Raw genomic sequence first — 23601 nt, 5'->3', positions numbered from 1 at the left:
TGTGTGTATATATCTCCTCAATATATGTTTCACTCTATATGCATCCGAAGAAGTGGGTTGTAGCCCACGAAAGCTTATGCTCTAATAAATTTGTTAGTCTCTAAGGTGCCACAAGTACTCCTGTTCTTTTTGAGTAATGGTTTAGTTTCTTATAGTAGAAAAGACTTAAGATAAGTTCTCACAACTTCTCTGTTGCCAGCTGCATCTCATTTTCCACAGGACAAAAACATCACCTTTTTCCTTGGCATCACCTTAGATTTGACTGTGCCAATTGGGAGAAAGCAGACTTTTTTTTTAACTGATTGACAAAATACTACTTTTAAAATAGGAAATAAGTAATTAGTGCTAGAGCCCATCTATTTGTCTCATTGATTTTGTTGCAAACTATTTCCTACATTTTAAAGAGAGTAAGGACTTCCTTCTTCACCGAACTTGGTCTGAGTGGACTCATGCCCAGATGGAGCTCCACTGAAACTCTGTGCAGGATCAGTAACTGTAAGGTGGCATTTCAGCTTTTAATGTTTGAGCACAATAATTCTGCCAGTTATTTGTACTCTTCAGTGACGTGTCTGCATTGAGAACATGTAAGGTACATGTAAGATGCTATTGCTTAGTAATTTTAAGATGATCTACACTTGTTTAAATTCAGTTATGATTTAGTAGCAGCTTCTTAAATCTTCTTGCTATTAACTTTTTTGCTTTTAAATTTTGTCTGGTAGTAAATTGAGAGAAATTAGTTATTTACATTTTTTTTAATGTGCAGTAATACTAAAATGATTCAGATTCAGCAAAAAAAATTAATTTTATCAAAGTAAATTTTTGGTTCAAATTGTTGCCCTTAGTGTAAGATACATTTGCATTATCTTATTATATCACTCAACTTTAATTATGAAACAACTTTAGCAATTTCTAATAGTGAATTATTACAGGAGTCTTGTCAGAGCAGCTGTGAAAATACCAATTTGTGCACAATAGCTTATTTTGTGTTGGCTTTGTTTTAGTACTAAATATATTATCAGGAACTCACTACTTTAGTGTAGTGTGCAGCAAATGTAAAACTATATCTGAGAAGAAAAAACAATGGGGGTTTACATTTTAAAATAAATTCAGCTTATGGCTGTAATATTACTCTTATATCATAAATGTGCTATTGTAGCTGTTTTACAGATACATATATGCCAGCTGATGGCATTGGAAGAACTAGGTGAAAAGAAATAGGCTGTCAAGATACTCTATTGGAGTTTTTGCTAACCATGCAACAATGTTCACTTTGTGACAACAACCGGTTGTGACCTCAACAGTGCATCCTTTGTGCTGCTTTGCTCTTAAAGTACTTGCAGTTAAGCAAACAAATGCAGCCCAAAGACTAGTGTAAATTTCAGAGGGTGGTGACCGAAGTGGAGACCTCCATGTAGTTGAAACAATGGAATTCAGGAGGCTAGTGTTTAATATAGTTGTTTGGCTTGTTTAAAATCCTCTTTCGTATAGTACTGAACATGCTATGCATGACAACTCCGAACAAGACATTTGTAAAGGTCTCCATTGGCACTTGTGTTTAGAGTCAAATTAGCATTGCAAAAGAGCATATTTTGTCAACCAAAGATGTTTGAAAATGCATCACTACTTTATAACTCATAATGCTATCACTGAATAACTATGATAGAACTGTTTATAACTGATTTCCTAGGAATAAAAATTCTTCTCTCTCCCCAGAACAATCCTGTGCATTATTTAAAAAAAAAAAATCACATAAAATGAATCCTAATTTTTTTATCATTTGTTGTGGGTGGTGGGGAGGATTAGAGTGGCACATTCTTACTTTATGGGGTACCCTTACAAATTTCATAAACATGATTACTTTGCTATTCAGAGGAATTGTGGTCTACTGCTCAGAGTAGGTTATTGGAAGCCAAGTCTCCTGAGCTGAGAGCTCCAGTTTCAGTCAGTAACCTAGTGTGTGGCCTTGGGCATGTCACTTAACCTCCTCGTGCTTCCCCCTCCTTTAAAATGGGAATAATGTTTGTAAAACACTTGAAGGTTCTTGGATGAAAGGTACTAGGAAAAGTTCATATTTTTTATTAGGAAGTGTTCCTAGAATATTTACTTCCTTGCCAATTAATCCCATCTCTGTTTTCTTGGTGACTGGGAGAATACTCTCCCTGATGTTCCCACATACCTTAATTTTTGAGGCTGCTTGTGAGTCTTCTGCATGTTAGTAGTTGGATGTGCTAATGGCAAATTGCTGTGATGGTAGGTAAATCTTCAATTCATTTGGATTCCCAATATATAATTACTTTATTATTAGTGATGTTTGTTTTCCTCTGGATCATCAAGGTTTCAGAAGGGAGATAAATTAGAATTGGATGCCCCAAACCACTATCTGCCCAAGACATCAGCCAGCTGAGAATTGTGCCCAGGTAGTTCAAAAAGGTGTGTTGCTATTTGAGGCAACTGATTATCTACTGCCAGCTCTTCAGAGGCGTCAGGTTAGAAAGAGATACTTGCAGAGAGGTGTGTAGCTCTACAGAGGATTCTTCATTATTTTCATTTCTAATTGTTCTGATGCACTGAAATCCCTCAAGTTGTGTTCCGACACCTCCAGTGGGCTGGTTCTTTTGAAAAGATCTGGGGGCAGGGGTCAAGGCAATGGACTGGAGCGCCCTTTTCTTTTTCCTCAGTGACACACTGAGGCCATTTTTATGGCTTCTAATACTGTTGGGTAGAGTGGGTTATCAAGTTCTTTACCCCTTACTATCTATATATCCAGTGACCGTCAGATTGCTTAAAAGCTTGTGGCAAGGACACAATTGCAGGAAACCCACAACAGAGATTTTTTTTTAATTTTGTGGCATTCTCCCACCTGAGAGGGAGACTGAGGAGGACATTTTGAAAAGTGCCTGATTCCCACCCTTGTGTACGGAATTCAAACTCGGTTAATCTTTTCGGTAAGATCATGTTTTTCATTTGTCCAGCAAAAGGATTAAATCTATGTGAGCTTTTAGCATTCTGGGAATGCCAAGTGTTTCCAAACTTAAGGGGGCTTGTTCCTCATCTTGTAAACTCAGTACAATTCTTGAGGTGCAGCATGAAGGTCGGAGGCTGAAGATCAAGTGTAGTCATAATTTAAAGAACTGTCGAAGGAAAAGGCATGTTGCAAAGTTTGTGACATCACTGGGATTGGTGAAGTATAAATTTGGTAGCACCGATATGGTTAAATAACCTTCTCTCCAGTGTGAATGAACACAAGACTCCACAGTGGATGAATCATTTATTCATTTTGTAACAATAACATTTTAACTAATGAATCACACTAGGCATGCTCCCAGCTACCTGTCTGTGGTGTACAGCCATGTGCCCTCATAGTACACTTCAAAGAATGTAAATATGCCCTGTTTGCCTTTTGATTTATGAAACATGTTGGGTTATGTAACTGAATATTCATTCTGTGGCTAAAAATAAAAATTGGAGCATAAAAGCTTATTTTTATCTTGCTTAATGAGGGCATCTCTGCTTTTGTTTGATCTTTCCTGAGGCCTTTCTATTTGAGGAGCGGGGCATGGGGCAAAGAGCAGGTATTAGGGAGGCACACTTCATTCCAGATCATCCTGTGAAATGTCCATCAGCAAGCAGACACACTTCAAAAATTATTTGTTCACAGATGGTTAAAGGTGGCTCTACACCATTAAACTTAAAACATTTCGGACAGGAGAGTTCTTTTCATAATAAACTAACCAATAAATTTCAAGTCTGAGTCCAGGTTGAGGTTTTACATTTAATTGTCAGTGGTAGACATTCTCCTTTTGGCTGGATATTTTTCAGAAACAAAGGGTGACATTTGAGAACTGGCAATAGATCTGATTTGTGTGTATGTGTGCTTTTTTTTTTTTTTTTTTTTTTAAGCACAAATCAGGTTTGGTTTGTATTGTAGCTTAGCTTGGCTCCATGCCCAGCGATAGAGCAGAACTCTGAAGAATAGTCACTCTTTTAAGTCTGTATCCTGATTTTACTTGTTACTGAGTTGTGACTGGGTTTTAAACTGCAAACTTTTGTTCACTAAAAATAGCAACGTGTATTTAAACATAGAAAAACAATCTGTTAAATTGTATTTTTTTTTTTTTTTTTTTTAAACAAATGCTGCAAGATATGTTCTGATTCCTTAGGCACTCAAATAGGTTATACTTCTTCATTTTCCAGAAGACTTCAGGCTTGGCTAATGGGAAAAAAATGACACAGTGCTCTATTAAATCACCCACCCATATTTCTCTGGTACGTCATATCTGGATTCATATTCATATGCAAAAGGAATTTAGTGTATGAAGTATAATGCAAATTTAGCATGATGTATGAATAATAAATATTTTCACTCCTAAAATGCATAATTGGCTACTCCCAGAATAAAAAAGGGCGACTTTTATATAACAGCAACAATATCTCCTGTTGCAGAGATGATCTGTGTGTGTGTGTGTGTGTGTGTAACTATAATATTGCTTTATTCATAAGACAAATAACCTTATAACTGAGGCCACCTTGAAGATTTGTTTTAAGCTTATGAGGGCGAATTTAGAATGTCATGGAGGTCTAGCTTTATGGAATTTACAGATGAAGCATAAGAGAAGAAATGATTCAGTGAAATGAGCTGAGGTCTCAAAAATAATCTCTTCATTAAGAAGGCAGAAAAAACCCTCTATAAACTCATGCAAGACTGTAGTAATTCTTGGCTGCTTTGTAACTGTAAGGATGCAGTGAATACCTCAGCAAGTTCAGAAGCCTAGCCGGCAGGTAATGATTACTGACTAAGCTTCTATCAGTAAATACCTGAACTCTGAGTTCTTATGATTGGGTGTCATTTGACTGATCGGCACTGATTTTAACAACACAGCATTATAATTATAAGTTCTGAAAGCTTCAAAAGTGAATTAATTTTGTGTGTGTATAATTGTTACCTTTTTATAGCTCTGCTATAATATTCTTACAGCAATGATGGCTCACAGAATCATGGACATTAGAAATGGGAACTTATTATGTCATCCAATCCAGAGATTCCCAAACTTTCTTTTTGCTTTTCCCCCTTTTGGAGAGTCACATTCCATGCACGCTCCCCTCCGCCCTTTGGCAATGCAGGGAAGAGTAGGAGGCAGGGCTGATGAGTGCATGGGAAGATGCGGTGGGTGCCTGGGAAGATACAGGGGGCAGACTGTGTGGGAGGCAGGGGGTGGGTTGTTGCTGGGTGCCTGCAGGAGGTGAAGAGGCAGGGGTGCCTCTGATGCACTCACCCCTCCCCCAGTCACACTTCTGTCAGCAGCAAGTACCAGGTGCCCACCTGCCCCCTGCCTCTTACTTGCTGCTGAGCACAGGAAGATGAACTGCTGGTGCTGGGGAGGCTCTACTTCCTCCTTGCTGCAGCTTTGTAGTGACCCCTCCCATCAAATCTGGTACCTCTGCAGTGTGCATGGACAGGCACCTGAAGGCTGCCCAGCTGCCTACATGCTGTCTGCCTGACCTGAACTTGAGCAAAGCCCAGTTCCCAAGCTGCAAGTGATGGCAGCAGCCTCCTAACTGTGTCACCAGACGGGGCCTGCAGTGACATGCACGATGTGGCTGACTTGGAAGCACCTCTGCTCCATCCTGTTTACTACTCCCCTGATAACCTCATCCTGCCTCCCTCAGGGAGGTGCACCCCAGAGTTTTAAAACCAATGAGCTAGTGCGTTCCTCTTGTCCAAAGCAGAATCAGTCCATGCATCGCCACATGAGGAGAGATTAAAAAGACTGGGACTGTGCAGCTTAGAAGAGAGACAGCTAAGGGGGGGGAGGATATGATAGAGGTCTACAAAATCATGAACGGTGTGGAGAAAGTGACTAGAGAAGTGTTTATTTAACCCTCCACATAACACAAACCAGGCGTCATCCAAGAAAATTAATAGGCAGCAGGTTTAAAACAGACATGAGGAAATACTTCACACAGTGCATAGTGAACCTGTGGAACTCATTGTCAGGGGATGTTGTGAAGGCCAAAAATATAACTAGGTTAAAAAAAGAATTAGGTATGTTCATGGAGAATAGATCCATCAATGGCTATTAGCTAAGATGGTCAGGAACGCAACCCAATGCTCTGGTTGACCCTAAACATCTGACTACCGGAAGCTGGGAATTGACGACGGGATGAATCACTCAATAATTGCCCTGTTTTGTTCATTCCCTCTGAAGCATCTGGCGCCAGCCTCTCTTGGAAGACAGGATACTGGGCAAGATGGACCACTGGTCTGACCCAATGTGGCCATTCTTATGTTCAGTGCATATTTCTTAATGTTTTTATCCCATCTTAAATGACCTGCATAGGATTTTCGACAAGTCCTTAGCCTTAGAGACCTTGTGGTTAGCAGAGAGTAACTGAAGTAGCAGCACGCTTAGGACAAAGATGTTTTCAAAGGGTTTGAGAAGTTGTATAGATGACTTTTTAGTGCATTGGGAAGGCTCTTGGGCTTGAGTATTGCATCTGATAGCATGTGGATGGACTGCTGATGTCAGTGGAGCTACGCACAGGTGCAGTAGTCCACCATGTGTAGTTAATTGAAGGAGTGGGACCTTTTGTTGGAAATTGTGAGCCCACCAACGGATACTTACTTACTTTACTGCTCTGATGATATTGAAGAGTTGTGGGATTTTTAAAAAAAGCTCCAATGAAATATAGTTATGTAGCAAAAACACAGTTTTCATTGCTTTTGTCACTGGCTGATAACTTCTAACATGTTATAGGTAAGAGGATTTTTTTAGTAATTTTCACTTGGTTTGTAGTAGTTATTTGGCTTCCTGTTTTGGCTTGGTTGTCTGTGCTGTAGAACCTACAGCACCTGAATATTAATGGCATCACAGTTCAAGTTTGAAGACATTGGCAGATGCAAGTAGGGAAACTTTCACACAGTCCTATCTACACTGTCTGGTTGTAGCCAGTGTTATTGCTGTTCTATTCTATGAGTAACCAAAAAAAAAAAAAAAAATTGTGTAAGAAAATAAAACTTACAAAACATTTCACTATAAAGGTGGTGGTGGAATACGTTATGTCCCTTGAGTGCCCTGGAAAGAACAGGTGCTATCACTGTAGGTTACAACTTTGCTCAAACTTCAAGCTTTCACTTCCTGTGCCAGTCCTGTTGGAAAAACATCTGTCAGTCTGGATCCAGACACTGCTGTCTGATCAGCATTAGGAATTGCAGGGAATCAGTGTCTTTAGAAAGCTTGGCTTGCTGGAGTTGCTTCCCAGTTGTGACAGCAGAGAAACAGGGAGAGGAGAAGGGATTTGTTTTTTGTTTTTTTCTCTTTGATACAGACTCTGCTGTGCAGTCTGTCTGCACTGTCCTAGTAGAATTGTGAAAAAGCTGGCTATGCTGTTTCCATTCTAGCGCAATATATAGTTAACAGTGTCTTCTGATGAATTAACACACTAGCGGCTTTACAGATAAAATCGATCTATTGTCATGAGCATTTAACATTTTCCACAACTAATCTGACAACTAAGTAGTATGGCCTGAAATTTAGGTTTGCTAAAAAATAAAAATTATAACACTTTAAATGTTTTAACAGCTTCTGTCTGGGTGTAAACATTCTCTTGGTGGGTTTGCAATCTAGAGGTTGAAGCCTTGGTGCTAGTGAATATGAATCATAAAGAGAAATTGGTCTCCTCTTAATGTTCAAGTTGATTAGAGTAAGTAATGTAAATTGTGAAAACCAGTGTAGCTGCTTAAAATTATTTACCTTTTTTAAATAAAATAAGGTGTTAACATAAGCAATAATTCTCCATGCACTTGGACCCCCTGTGCCTGCGTGGATCCCCATTGACTAGAGTGGGTTCTGAATGGGTGCAAAAGTCTGCCTGTGTGTAACAGTTTTCAGGATCGTGGCCTTGGATAAGGAAATTTTTGTTTTAAAAATCATTTTTAACTTGTTAGTGCCTCTTTGACACCTTGAAATAGCAGCGTCACACACACACACAGCCTTTAATAATTCTGATCTAGTTATTCAGGTTTATTTGCAGAACATACAACTTGCTGTTTTCTGAAGTAAAAAGAAACTATGTCCAGAATTCTAGCATGTAAACTAGCCAAGGTAGAAGCTGTGTGTTGAGTATTATAAATAAATGCTTGGGTTTTTTGACAATCTGAAAAATCCTTGCATTTGATTAGGTGACTATAGATCAGGGGTCGGCAACCTACAGCACGCAAGCCGATTTTGAGTGGCACGCTGCTGCCTGCCGCGGTCCCGGCCCTCAGCCCCCCCGCCCACCACTCTCCCCTGCGGGGGCAGGAGGCAGAAGCTTGGTCCTGCGGCAGCCAAGCTTCCCCCCTCCCCTGCTTCTTCCCCCAGTGTGGTGCTTTCCTGCCCCTCCTCCTCTCCTTCCCTGCGCCGATCAGCTGATGGCCCTTGCGAGGGGGAGGGGAACGAGTGGCAGCGTGCTCGCTGCTCCATAGAGGAGGTAGAGAAGAGGTAGGGACGGGGCCTTGGGGAAGGGGGTGGAACAGGGCATATCCCTTCCAGCCCCCTGCCGTGAGCTGCTCAGGGCAGGGGGCTGGGAGCACCCCCATGAGCCGAGCACCCCAGCCCTCTGCCCTGAACCCCCCCCACACCCAGCCTTCTACTCTGCACCTCTACACCCCCCCAGCCCTCTGCCCTGACCCCTGCCCTGCACCTCCACACCCAGCCCTCTGCCCTGACCCCTGAACCCCCCCCACACCCTCAGCCTTCTGCCCTGACCCCCCCCCCCCAGGTCTGGGGTCCCGGCTGCTGGCCCCTTGCCAGCCGACGTCCCGGCCGCAGGCCTCGCTCAGCCCGCTGCCGGCCTAGATGAACAGAACCCCAGGCTGGCAGCGGGCTGAGCAGGCTGGCGGTGTAAGATCAGCATTTTAATTTAATTGAAGCTTCTTAAACATTTTGAAAACCTTGTTTACTTTACATACAACAGTAGTTTAGTTATATAATATAGACTTATAGAGAGAGATCTTCTAAAAAACGTTAAAATGTATTACCGGCACGCGAAACCTTAAATTAAAGTGAATAAATGAAGACTCGGCACACCACTTCTGAAAGGCTGCCTACCCCTGCTATAGATGCTCAAAGTCAGAATTAAATTATATAATAAAATAAAGGGATTTGCACTCTTTCTCTTTAGTAAAAAAAAAAAAAAAAAAAAAGACAAATCAAGGACCCATATTTAACCCCCGTGATCATTAGATTATAATTGGAAATTGAACTGCATTGACCTAGAATTGCTGATTAAATTGATAGAAAAGTCTTACACATCTTCCTTTTGATGACCCTTGCAAATTAGCAGTTATTTCTTCACCTCTACACCCAGTCAGGAATTGAAAGGAATATTTGTCTTCATCTTAATGTCAGGATTCTACCATTAGAGGTGTGTGTGTCTGTCTTTTTGGTGTGGTGGGTGGGTATGTTCAAAAGAAACCACAAAACCAGCAATTTCAGTTATAGATAATATGCTTGCCTATAGATAATATGCTTGTCTTGATTTACACTGTTTGAAATTTCTCTCAACTGTTCTTGCTAAGTTCGTTAGACTACATTTTTTCCTCCCCTTAACTGTTCTGTATCGAACATCCCATTTGCCCTCACTACTACAATTATTTTTATTACCATAGTGAGTAGGAGCACTAGTCATGGACCAGGACTCCATTGTACTAGACTCTGTGCAAACACCTCAAAAAACAGTCACTGCCCCCAAAAGCTTAAGTATAAGACTAGAGGCTGATAGACAGATGGGGGAATACAAGGAAACAGTCTGCATAATAGGCAGTGGTCTCAGCACACCAGCAGCCTAACTGTTGTCAAATATTTTGTAAGCATCATGAGGAAGAGTTTTTTAAGGAGGGATTTGAAAGAGAATAACGAGATTGCTTCTTTTATGTGTGCAGGGAGTTTCTTCCAAACATTCAGGGCAGATACTTCAAGATATGTAATGAACGATGTAATAGCCACTGTAACTCACCCGTCACTGTTTCCAGCATAATACAAGATGCCACTTCCTGGCTGTCATCTGTATTCAAGCAGCTGTCCACTTATTTGTGAGTTGTCCCTGTGGGCCTAAAATGTTTGCTGCTTTTTTTATTTTATTTTATTTTTTAAATCGTGTTCATTGATTGTCAGACATTTTATTAGTTTACAAAGCAATGATAGCTTTGAAAATCGGCCTCCCTTTTGCAGTTTGTGTTTTGTGAAGTGTTGTGCTGAAGGCAAACTCTTGTCACTCATCCTCTTTAGTGCAGTAAGTGTGCTTACCCATATTGTCTTGTTGTACAGTAAGCCATGCCCAGCAGGCGGGGAAAAAAATCTGCTACTTTGAATGTGGACTTTGTCTTTTGTAGTGTTTAATAGGGTTTCACCATATTATTTGTTTCACTTCATATATAATCTGGTATCCTTGAACATAAGGGATCCCAAGTGGCCTTACGTTCACCATAATCTTTGTTGTTGTGGATCAGAAAAATTAAAAAAGAAAAAGCAAACAAATAATACTCTATACACTTCATCAGGCAGTCATGTCATTCAAGGCCAAAAACCATCTAAGGAGTTTAATGACAAATGTTAACCAGTTCTCCCAACTATTATGCTGAGTGAGTGACTAACTTGCCTAAGGATGCGCTGGATATTTAGCTAATAAGGTGTAAAATACCTTGCGGCTAAAAGTATTAGCCAGGATGGTCAGGGATGCAACCACGTGCTCTGGGTGTCCCTAGCCTCTGACTGCCAGAAGCTGGGAGTGGACAACAGGGGATGGATCACTGAATGATTGCATGTTCTGTTCATTCCCTCAAGCACCTGACATTGGCCACTGTTGGAACACAGGATACTTGACATAATGATCTGACCCAGGATGGGTGCTCTTATGTAGTAGGATGGTACCCTTTCGTTAGTATTGTGCTTCTGATTTTTAATGGGTCTCTGTGTGAGTATATGTTGGTCTGCCTGCAAGTATCTGATTGTACAAACTCTGGCAAGTATCCTGCAAATGGGAGTACTGGTTTTAATTTTTTCTTCTTAGGAGGGGATATATGGGTAGAAATTTTCTTTTTTTCATCATTGTGCAACTACTTCTGTGATCACAATTAAAAAGAAAAACAGATTTACAAATCAGATAGAAATTCTAGATCAGTTGTGGGTAGGGTGATGTTAGTAAATAAGAGGTTCTGTGGCTGGGGGGGGTGTAGTTGTCTTAAATAACCCTGGGTGAGGGTCTGTGCTGTCGTACGCGTGTAATTTGTAAAAAGCCTAAAACGGCTGAGAACTTAAAATTTGAATGGTAACAGACTGCGAAACCTGGTAATATTCTAAACAAAAAGAGCTCTCAACCATGCTTTTAGCTGTTTCCATTGGTTCACACTGATTCAACAGACATTTTAAGCTTCAGAGAGAAAGAGACAATGACAATCCTGGAATCTTATTAAATAGATTTAATCAGAGTGATTATCTTGTTCTTAAGATTTCTAGAGTAAAAATGCAAAGTGAATTTCAAAAGTCTGAGCAAGAGGGCTATTCGATAGTTAAAAATGATTTTATGTTCCGAGTTAAACTATTGTATAGTTTTGGGAAGCTTCTCAACATAGGCAGAAAAAACAATGTACTTTAAGTTTTTGATGGCTTAAATAGATTTTGCTTTATGTAGTGATTGGTTGGCTTATGAAGTTTTTAGCCGAAGGCTATGCTGTCAAGTCCAAATCCATATATGTGAATCTCTTTTACACTATTCACTTATTTTTCCTTTTAAGATTTTATTTGCTTTACTTATCTTTGTGGGAGTAGTGGACAGTGAGAAGTCTTGTTTACGTTGGGAGAAAGTCTCAAATTCCTTGTGGAAACAAACTGGCCAATCTTGAGGTTATTAAATTTTGTGTTTAATTTAGGGCTGGAGAAAGGTGCCAGACTGACAGCCTTGGAGACTGTGACATCCACAGGTCAGTCAGAACCTGGGCATTTGGATTGGCAAGCTTTCTTACTGCCCTGCTGGTGTGCCTTACTCCTGATCTACAGGGTCCATCTTTAGGAATGAGAGGGGAGTTTGGTCTCAACTACCCATGTGGTCCATTGCCTCTGCTCAGATGACTAACAAGGGTAACTATTATGGTGTGGTGGCTTTTCGTTGATGTGGATGTGCAAAGAGGGAGCTGGACTGGGACCACCACCACATTTCATATAGAAGACCCCAGATTAGCTATTGAATAGTAAGTGTGGGTGCCAGCCCAAAAACTTCCAGGCAACTGTAAGTACTTCTGGGGTGTTGTTTCTGTCTCTCAGATGGTCATTTAGGAGGGGCAGTTCCTGAGCTCTTTTAAATGTGCCTTATTTGGAGACTGCTTGGAGTGCTGCTCCATGCAATCTCATTTCCGTTGAGACAGATTTGTACTAGCAAACTGCCTGAAGACTCTTCTGTGGTGTAACGTTGTGTATTGAAGAGAATTCCTGTTAGCCCTTTAATCAGAGGAATTTAATATCACTAATGTTTTATTTTAAATTATAAATTAGATTAAATCTTTGTTTAATTCACTGTATATTTAACTTGAAAATACTGGCTGATTCTGGAATGGCTAAGTTTGAATTTGTATATAAAATTTAGTATGGAAACTGCAGACTGGCAATTTTCTTGAGAACTATTACTTCCTGTGTTCATGAGATTCACAAGAGATTATCTCTGTTCTCATCAAAAGGACACTCCACCCTTATTATGATATCAGACTTGTGGGAGCCAAGCATTCTGACTGTGTATAAAGGGATGTTTTAAGAAGGGTGATCATGAAATGTATCATCTTACTGCAGCTGAGTTCTGTGTACACGCTTGTAACTTGCTGAGAATTTTTTTGGGAAGAGTTTAGAACAGCCAGTGTTCAGTTTGCATCAATGCTGTTATATTCCCAGTGGTTAGCACTTCGTTTGGCTTCCACCTGCATATTTTGATACTTCTTAAATTTGTGCAGAAAACCCCCATGTAAAAATAACACACTTTTCACTTTCAGAGATCTGTTTCTTTTTTCTCACTACTCCCCCCTACCCTACATTCTGAATCCCACTGTCCAAACTCTTATATTTTTAGAAAGTTTTAGCCCAATTTAAATGGGACTCTTGGAGGTAAGTGAAGTGAATGTGACTCTAGTTTTTGCGTGCAAGTCATAAAGCAGATATAAGGATATAAGATACTGCTGGCTGTTAGGACAAGCCAATAATTGTGTTAAATCTGATGGTGCTGGATTCTGGTCCAGATTCTGATCTAGGTTATACTGTTGTAAATCCAGAGTAACTCCACTAACTTCAGCAAGATTGTTCTATCTTCCTGTTGATGTAACTGAATTTGGAATCTAGTTGTTTGGAATGTGCAGGCAGTTAAGGTATCAAATTGTTACATGACAAATTGCTGTTTCATTGTAAAGGTGGTGCTGTCAGCACATGGGATGTTCTTGGCTGTATCACTTTTGTAGCTTTTTGGAAATAATGATTTTTTTTTTAAATATAGCTCCTTTCACAAATATAAAATAGCAAATTAGTAGCAAGAAATTTTCATTTGCACAGCGTTTCGTTTACAGTATACAACTGCTTACTGCAAAACCATTGTTTTCAATGATGACATTTCTAAATTGATCTTTTAATTTAAAATACATCTTCCTAATTTAGTTAGAGAAATAAGTGCTATTGGGAGGGAAAATTACAGATTCAATTAGGACGTGCCATTTGGCAAAATGTAATTCTCCCAAACAAGAATGCCAAGTCCTCTCCCCCTTCAAATATAACAAGCAAAAGCTTTTCTTACCATGAAGAGTATTCCAAAGAAATAGCTGGAATATGCAGCATTATAGTCAACTATCCTTTGTCAGTCTTGTGCCCAAACTGACATCAGCTAGCATTCATACACAGTATAGGTATGGGAAACATACAGTATAAGTTGATTCTGTTATCTTGGACCAAGAAAGTAAAATATCTTGATGAAGTCCCAAGAGTTCAAAATAGAAAACTTCCATTAATTTAATCTCAGTAGACCAAACTAGAGTTACCATGGGAACTATGAAAGGATTTGAGAATAATCTCACGCTGTTTAAAGCAACCTTTTATTTTCAAGAATGATGATCAGAGTATTTCAAAGAGTCCAACCTCTCTCTTGTTTCTGGGATTGCATCTTTAATTTACATTTTGTGCATATAGTTGAAAAGTTCATACCCTGATGGTGTTATTTTGATTAGAAAAAGGAGGAAGAATTTGCTCTGTTGGCATCCAGTATCTATTCCGATCTAACTTGCTTCTTATCATGGAGGCTAAGCAATCCCTCTTAAGACGAGTCACAGGTTTAGAGCACTAACAAATCATAACAGGGAAATTTGCATTGCTTTTTGTCTGGTTTATACGCACGCAGAAGACTTGAACTGCATTTTCTTGATTTCAGGCAAATATTTGGAGCATAAAAATGTTCCTCAAACTTTTAAAATATCAGTCAGCTGACAGCGTCATCTGATCATACAGAGTAACTTCAGGAAGTGGCCAGATGAGGGTATCTTTCCTTGTTCTTCTTCCTCCTTCTTCTTCTTCGAGTGACTGTCGTTATGTATTCCACTCTTGGTGTATATATGCTCCATGTGCCAAAGATTGGAACCTTAGGACCAGCAGTGCCCATTGGCCTGTGTAGAGGGTCCAGACTCACCCCTGCGGCGCCTCCTGCTGGGCGTCCAGGGAATTAGCTCGCCAGCCTCTGGAGCGCCCTCTGCAGGCCGGTGATCTGCCTTGTCCTCTTCTCTGGCCTCCGTGTCCCTCCCAGGACCCCGGTGCCCCTTGCCCTGGGTGCTGCCCTCTGGCAATACCCACACACACGCTAGGTCTCCCCTCCCAGGGGAACCCCCACCCACTAACCCCACCTCACCTCAGCACCAGGCCACTGCCAGTCACCATGTAGCCCCTGCGCCCTGGGGCAGACTGCAGTATAGGCCACTCATCATCGGCAAGGTTGCGTTTGGACCTGCTGCCTTGGCCTAGCCCTGGGCTGCCCTCTGCAACCCCCCAGTACCCCTTAGCCTTCTCCTAGGCCGCAGCCTGGGGCTTTCCAGGCTGGAGCTCCCCAGCTCCTCAGCCTTTCCCCAGCCCTGCTCCACTACAGGTACCCTGTCTAGCTCCCTACAGCCAGGCCCTTCTCTCTCTGAAGGTAGAGAGAGACTCTACTGAGCTCCTGGCTCCTAGCCTCTTATATAGGCCAGCTGAAGCCTGATCGGGGCATGGCCCCAGCTGCAGCCACTTCCCCCAATCAGCCAGGGTTTTACCTTGCCCCACCCCAGCCCTCTGCAGGGCTTTTCCAACCCCTCAGGGCAGGAGCGGGTGTCCACCCCGCTACAGCCTGCCACCAACTGCCTTTGTGCCCCTCTTGAGAGGACATAAAAGGGTTGAATAGGGCCAGCTGCCTCTCAGTTCCTTCTCACCATCTTTGGCTGAGAGGTGGTTAGTGGTGTCTATACTCTAGCTATTTTTTCCTCATTTTTTTCCTACTGTAAGTGTTATATGTAGTTAGTATTAGGATTAGTGTTGAATTTCATTTGGGAATCTTTTTATATTGCTTTAGTTACCCAGTACTGGGTCTTCAGTCCTTATGGCTGATCAGAAATCTCCTAATTTCAAATCTCTCATGTGACACAACCATTTCCCTTAATGATGGCCTTTCTAAGTGCCTTTTGTGTAGGTGAGGGACACGTCATGAACAAATGCTCTATTTGTTTATTTCAAAATGGAAGTTGAAGCTGTTCCTGCTAGTTCAATATGAGACCAGCCTAGGGTCTGGGGGTGCCGGACCCCCCAGCTTTGGAACTGTCTTCTTCAAAAAGTGCACCAGCAGCTACCATGCCATGGGTGTGTCTGCCTCTTCTGTTCCTTTGGCAAGGGTTCTGGCTCCAAAATCTTCATCAAAAAAGGGTAGGAGACACCATCATTCCTGTAGGGAACGCAAGATCACCTTTCCATGGAGCCTCAAAGAACGGACAGAAATCATCTCACCCAGTCTCTAAGGGTAGTTCAGGGCATAAATGTAGTTCCTTTGACATCCTAAAGCATGTCTGTATTCTTTGGTACTGTACAAAGAGCAGCCCCTTGTGGTTAACCATACTAGATTGGCATTATCACCCTTAGGGGTCTTGGCACCAGCTTCAAGTCTGTGTCAGCACTCGCTTCAATAACCCCTGTTCCAGTACTGAAGCCCTCTGAGTTGGTGTTGATGGTACTGATCACATTGGCACGGAGCTTTATGGCTCGGGGGGATTTAGTAGTGTCAAATTTTCCAGAGTCCCAATTACTGACACAATCAGTGAGAGCCCCTTTATCAGTACTGGTATGTGCTTCTATGTTGGTTAGGGTTTCAGGGAAAGACCGCCCATGGACTCCTGTTAGATAGTTTCCCTGTGCAAGGGGAATGAGGAAAAGGAATATTCCTCTCAAATCAGAGTAAGGTTTGTTCACCTTCTGATTCTCCAGCCCACTTCACATCTGATAAAGATTCTGTATCTCAGGATAGCAGAGCACACAAGGGGAGGCACTCAGCCTGGTGCCCCGCTCCCTTCTCTGGCCCACTACACTGTTTGCTTATAGTGCACACTCTTGCCCTTGTTGGGCTCCCAGGACCTTCAATAGCTCAGAAGACGTGTCTATATGGAGACCAGAGCAAATAGAACCCATTAGAACTCTCACAGAACAGCAGCCTTATGGTGCACAGGAGACTCGTAGCAGTTCCACACTTCTGAGGAGGAACAACTTCATCAGAATGATCTTCCTCCAGCTGCAGTATTGTCATTTTCACCTGATGAGATTGTAACTCCGTCCACTTCAGCAGCTCCAGACTACAGATCACTTCAGGACTTCTTAAAAGTTTAGCTGAAACACTCGAGATTCCAGTGGAGGCTATGAGTGAAAAATCTCAAACTTCTCTCTAAATTACATACATCTCTGCCAGAAAGACTGGTGATGCCAGTTAATGATGGTCTTTAGGGATCAGCTCAGTTAGGACGTACTGTGGCCAGAGTTTATCAAGAGTGTGCAAAGTGTCATCCTTTGAACTAAATAGTTCTGACCCTTCCAAAGGTGGATTGTTAGTAGCATTTTAAACCTCACATGGGATACTGGAAGATTGTAACCAGGACGCACACCTCATTGTTATTGCAATTGTCATTGAATGTGTGCAGTATCCAGAGTCTACTGCCACTGGTAGTGAGGTTTTAGCCGCTAATTGTGATTAAAGATTTTAATTATTCTCTGGACGCTTGTGGTACTTCATCAAGGAAGTCCATGACCCTTTGCCAGCAAAGCTTTTGGAGAGGAGTGTTTGATAATTAGAAATTTTCATTTGAAGACTGTCAGAGGATAGCTTTTCCTTCCAAATATGTCAATTCACTTAAGTCTCTTCCTTGGGGTAGATTTGGAGCTTTGTTATTTTGTACACTCCTGAGCCGGTGTGACCACAAAAGAAGCCATTTGTAAAAAATTGCTTGGTGTGTATGCTCCTCAACTGAAGAGGAAACAATAGGCCTCAATCACAGTCAACACATCATATCTTTATTCTTGCTCTAAACAGCTAGCATAGTTTTTGTGCCTTTTTGACAATCAAATTTCTATGATTGAGCTTAGATCTGCAAATTGTCTGATACATTGTCAGATTAATCTAGTGCCTCAAACAAAACAGTTCAGAGATCTGGGTTAACTGGGTTGTGGAAAATTGCTGGCTCTCGTAGAGTGCTCACTATTAAGGGACAAGTAGATTTGTACTCTAAGATTTGGATTTTATCATATCCGTGTGCACGTTTGTCTGTTGAGTGAATTCACTGTTTTGTGAAATTGAGCGACCTGAGAACGCTGTCTAGAGCCAGACATAATACAAGCAGGTCTGTGTCTTTTTCTCCCTCAGTCATGATTATCCTCTGGTGAATTTGCGCATATTCAAAACTGTTCAGGAGGCCTGGTCACATTATTACTGTTTTATCTGAGTAATTCTTGATAGTAACATTTTTCAACTTTTTAGGAGGAAACAAATTCCTTGCCATGACATAAATGTCTTTGTTCAACCCCATAGTCTTTGTTATAGCCTTTAAAGGCAGGATCATAGGTCCCATTTTATCATTTCAAAAGAAAGGAAAAACAAACATGTAAACAACTGAGCTTTGGGGATGCCAGATTTTTAGTGGCATTTCCAAACCTCATTCTCTGAAATCCCGGGATTCCAAGAGAATGGCTTAAGGATCTGTTTGTGAGTGAAAATGAGAAATCTGTTGATGTACACGCCACAGTGCTTCTAGTCCAAGGATCAAACATTCTTTAAACAAATGATCACTGCCAATCTAGGAATGCCTTTCTTACTTTTCGGAAAGTAAAACATCAAAGCTGTCGCATTTAAATGATCCCAGCCCCCACTTGGTCAGTCTATCAGAAGGACATGGTGGCACTGTGACATCAGATCTGAGTTTGCTATGCAAAAGCAGTACAGCGGTCGAGGAGAAATGACTGAAAACGGAGTTAGTAACTTGGTAAATATGATTTGGATGCAAGATTTTCTGATCTTGAAAAGAGAGCCAGTCACTTAAAACTTTGTTAAAAGGCAGGTTCTGTTAATCAAAAGTGGTTAAGGACAGACAGTTCTCTGAAAAGAGAAGGAATAACAGTGAAAATAAGATTACTTAATTCCATGTGCAAAGCTTCCTTTATCTCTTCACAAAAACTGTCGTTGGTTAGATGAACGTGTAGAACACGCTAAAATGTTTTTCAGCTAGTGTGTTGTCATTTAACATTTGAAAATAAGATGTTTCCTGCATTCTTTAAAACTGCTATTTGTGTTACATTGTTTACACTCATATAAGTCTGTTATAGTGAGGAATTCCTCTTATGTCCAGAATGTAAAATTTCAATCTAAGAGCTATCTGCATCTTGTCTAAAGAGCCTTTTCCAGTGTTAAGAAACTGGTGCCCTGACAATAAGAGGATTTCCTACGCAGCATAAGATTACAATTTAGACTGACTAATTCTGTTCAAATACAAATGCCGAAAACTTTGCAAGTTTGGTTAAAGAAATACATATACACCTCTACCCCGATATAACGCGACCTGATATAACACGTATTTGGATATAATGTGGTAAAACAGTGCTCTGGGGGGGTGGGGCTGCGCGCTCCGGAGGATCAAAGCAAGTTCGATATAATGCGGTTTCACCTATAACGTGGTAAGATTTTTGGCTCCTGAGGACAGCGTTTTATCGAGGTAGAGGTGTATTTTAAATGAGAATTATTTTGTTGCATATATATCTGAGCTCTTTGAACTCGTATCTAATTTTGGCATTAACATGGTCAAACATCAGATTAATGCAAGTTTTTTAAATTCTAGCTCTTTAGTGTAGTGGATGAGATAAATACCTTATGGTTTCACATAATTTATTGATATAAACTTGCATGTGATCACTGTGATTACAAAGCTGACTTTCTATCATTTGTCAAGCAGAATTGGCAAGCTGTCATCTTCAATCTTACTCTTCATAGTTAAACTTATTTGTGAGCTGGTATCAATTTTCCTTTCACACTGTTTGGGATGGAAGCTGTTCTTGGTGATGTCTGAAATTAAGCACAATAGAATGCAATGAATGTTGTTTTTTAAGTACCTCTCCTAGTTGCAATCATCCTTTTTTTTCTTATTTCTCCTTTAGTTACAGCTACAGAAAACACAGTATTTGCAGTTGGGACAGAGTCGTGGCCAGTACTATGGAGGGTCACTGCCAAATGTGAATCAGATTGGGAACAGTACCATGGACCTGCCTTTCCAGGTGAGCTTCAGCTGCTGTTTATACATTTTAAATCAGTGCTGTGACTTTCTTCAACTGGAGACTGTACAATCAAGGCTGATAACAGGCCCAGAGCACAGAATCATAACCTCTGCCAATCAGCATAACTGTATTAAGATTTCAGTCCTAAATAATGTAATTTTAAAGTATAAAAAGCACATAGTGCTCTATGGAAAAATATGCATGTTACCAAGAAGTTGGTTTATATAGTTCTGCTGCGTTCTGGTTGTGGACATCTTTCACAATTGGTGCCACATATAAGTGCACGCTGCCAAATGGTAACTCTGCTTTATTAATGATTATAGTGCCCATGTGCATCTGCATAGGACTGTTCATAGGCAAGGCCCTTCGTTTTCAGTTTTTATTTTGTTTAAAATTTTCTGGGAATTTACTGGTGTTTATTACAAAAATTTAAAAAACAGTTAAAAAAATTAACTTCACAGTTTCCTGGGCAAATATTGGGGGATAGGAAGAAAGGAAAAGAGCAACAAATAAAGAAAAGTAAGCATATTGAAAGTATAAGCAGTTTAATGCTGTGGTTTATTTCATGGACTGTACATCAACATGCGTATATATATCTGCCATGACATTGCCTTACTTTAAAAGACAGCCTTGTCTCTATACATAAACTAAAGCGCATCTACTTAATATATTAAATTTTCTTAACATAACAAGTATTTTTACATACTTGAGTGGTCCATAATTTGGTCAAAATTGGTAAAAACCATGTAATAGCTTTTGTAAAAGTTTTTAGTAAAAAAAAGAAAAACAAAGGGCCTTATTGATAGTGTGACCAGTATTGGACTTATCATGGGACCTGTCTCCAAAGGGGTGACGGTCTAAAGGCAAAAGTGGAAAAACACACTGGATAAAATAATCCTGGCCACAGAATAAGATGTGGGTGGGAGGTGAGTCTATTACAGAATGAATATTTTGTGGAATTGGGTGTATATTCTTGGCAACTTTTTTTTGAGGGGGTAAAATCCTTTAATCAAATGTCCTGTGACTAAACGTCCACTTCTGAGTAGGCTCCATTCTTCAATATGGCTAATACTGAGGTTTTGTTATACTCTGGCTAATTTTTGAAATGACTCCTTTATCGAGATTATTTTTCTCATTATGCCTGAAACTGATGGCTTGTTTCATTTCATTTCATTATTTGTGGTTTATATACTAAATCTACTTAGCTTGCTTCTGTATTAAAAGATATTGTCAGGACAGTCCTAGTTATGCATTTTTTTGCCCTTGTTACTGATTAATATCCCATATTACTAAAACTTGAAAACTTTTAAAATCTCATTTAATTTTCTCTGTTTAGGTTGCTTGTGTTCTGTGTATTTAAAAGTTTTACATAATGCCAATTGCTACAGTTTCTAAGTGCTCTGTTCCTGTCTTCCCTAGACTAGGGTAATAATGTCCCAACTCAAGGGAACAAAAATTCTTCCATCCTCCCCAGAATGAATCCTCTGCCCACTTTTCACCGCTCGAGCTCTGCAGAATTCCTTCTCACTATATTACAAGGCTGCCTCCCAGGGTCTTCTCCATGCAGGTCTGGCTAAGTTCCCTCTAAGCCGCTCAGCTGCTTATTAAGCCCCATGCAGGGGCTCAGGGCTGCGGCGGGGCGGGGTGCTTCTCCCCGCCAACCCCAGCGCGGACCTGTCCCGGACTTGCCACGGCCAGCTGGGGAGAGGAGCCCCTTCCTCGGCCGAGCCCAGCCCCGCTGGAGCTGCTGGGGCCAGGGGAGAGGCGCCTCTCCCCTGTCCCCGAGCTGCTGCCGCAAGAGAGGGCTGGGGGGAGTCCTCTCTTCGCACCACAGCCCCGGGGTAGCCTGCACCCCAAAGCCCTCGTGCTCGGCGGTGTAATGGCAAGATGGCTCTGTGGTTTGGCAGACAGGACAGTATACTGTATTTGCAGGACCTGAATGAAGGAGCAAATTTAGGATTTCCAAACAGATGGAGCAAAGGGATTCAGCAAAGCTGTTACGGTTGGCAAGGAGTTGAGGAGTGCCCAGTTTTTCCCACGTGGTTCATGGACAGCCCTTGATGTACGAGTGGAGGCTGAGCGTTCTGTTTTCCTGCAGCTTTGCACTCTGATAATGTAGAGGATTTAGAGTGAGATGGCTTGGAAGTCTTGTCTGCAGCAGCTTCAGGTTCTGGGAAACCTGTTGCCAAGTAGTAAAAATTCTAGTGGCATATACATTGTTCTAAAGCATAAGATCCATAGAGTGGAATTGACCAGACTAGTTGCCTGCCCAATCTAAATGAAACTTTTAGAAAGTAAATTCAATTTTAAAATGTTCGATGCTTTAATCATCTTTGTTAGCAAAAATTTCTTGTTTTGATATTTTTATTTTGTCATTGTCTTAAGATAATTAGGATGCTGATAAGAGGGGGTGAAAAAAATGCCTTGAGAGAGACATTTCCTACAGAGCATCAAGTGAATGTTAGGAATCTGAAATAGTTCAGTGTACTGGATGAATCACCTTCCTGCATCTTTTGCCTTCATAGTTAAGTTTAAGCTCTATTTGTGAGCATGTTCCTTCTGGACGCATGCTGCATGATACACCAGGAGTAACTTATGCACTATTTAGCAGTAGGTTCATAGGTTACTCTATTCATTTCTATCATTCCCGGTGTTTCAAAGATGGGGTAGAACTTAAAGGTTGGAAAAATAGTGCAAATTTAGGAGATCTGCTGCTGTCTGCCTCCCCCTATTACTAGCCTCTCTTTTGGGAGGTAGTTTCCAGTGCTTCTCCATTCCAGATATACTGTGTTTTGTCTAGTATATGAAAATTACATTTAAGGAAAAAGTGACATTGCCCAAATGATGATTGGCTGGTGTATCCGTAGCGGTTAGGTTTATTTTTAGTGCATACAGAATCAGGCCTAGCTGTGATATTTTGATTCTGGCCTGGTGGTTTCTACATGTATTTTTCTGATAACTTTTTATCTCCCTTAGACTCCTTTTCAGTCATCTGGACTGGATACAAGTAGGACAACTCGGCATCATGGTCTGGTGGACAGAGTGTATCGTGACAGAAACCGCCTTGGGTCACCGCACCGGCGTCCGCTGTCCGTAGATAAACACGGAAGGCAGATATCCTTTGGTTTATGGCATGGCATTAAAATGTTGCCTTCGTCAGCACTTTTTGTATTTAAAGTTTGGTTTACAAATTACTTTAAATAAACAAGCAGATAAACCCCAAGCATTGTAAAGCTTGAGTGTGGATTATAATGGGGGATGCCTGAGTTCCATTCTGGTTTTGCCACTGATTCATTTTGTGACTTTGGGCATAAGAACATGCCGACTCAGATTAGAAGTCCACACAGTCTTGTATCCTGTCTGTGACAGTGAATTGTGTCAAAGGAAGGTGCAAAAAAACCCATAATGGACAACTGTCTTGCTTGCAGGGGATGTTTCTTCTGAAATCTGGACAGTTAATATCGCCTGTTCTGAAGCATTATCCAGTGTAATGTGTGTAACTGGATAGTCTCCTTATTGCTATATGGCTGTCCGATCTTTCACAAATCCTAATACTTCACTTCTTTGTATCTCAGATTCCCCAGCTGTAACAAGGGGACAATAATACATACTTACCTCCCAGAGCTGTTGAGAGGCTTAGGTAGTGCCTTGAGATCCTTTAGTGAAAAATACAACAGAAGTGCAAAATGGCAGTGTTGGTGGGTCTGAATCTTGTTTCAAAACTGAGCAGAACCAGGACTGAATTTTTTGCAGGTGATTTCTTTCCGTTTCTAATATAAGCTGGCTC

The 23601-nt window shown here is 41.0% G+C and overlaps 1 protein-coding gene across 2 annotated transcripts in view; it reads left to right on the top strand.

Annotated features, from left to right (window-relative positions):
• The window catches only part of CRTC1 (CREB regulated transcription coactivator 1), a 59169-nt gene that overhangs the window by 7431 nt on the left and 28137 nt on the right, over positions 1–23601 (top strand). For both annotated transcript variants that reach the window (XM_065422019.1, XM_065422018.1), the window contains exons 2-3: positions 19698–19814; positions 22791–22928. In XM_065422019.1, the coding sequence (XP_065278091.1) occupies positions 19698–19814; positions 22791–22928 (255 nt within the window). The remainder of the gene's footprint in view (positions 1–19697; positions 19815–22790; positions 22929–23601) is intronic.

Source organism: Emys orbicularis, chromosome 24 (assembly GCF_028017835.1).
Source record: "Emys orbicularis isolate rEmyOrb1 chromosome 24, rEmyOrb1.hap1, whole genome shotgun sequence".
Classification (NCBI taxonomy): Eukaryota; Metazoa; Chordata; order Testudines; family Emydidae; genus Emys; species Emys orbicularis.
The sequence above is the reverse complement of the archived record's forward strand: the minus strand, read 5'-3'. Positions and strand labels throughout refer to the sequence as shown.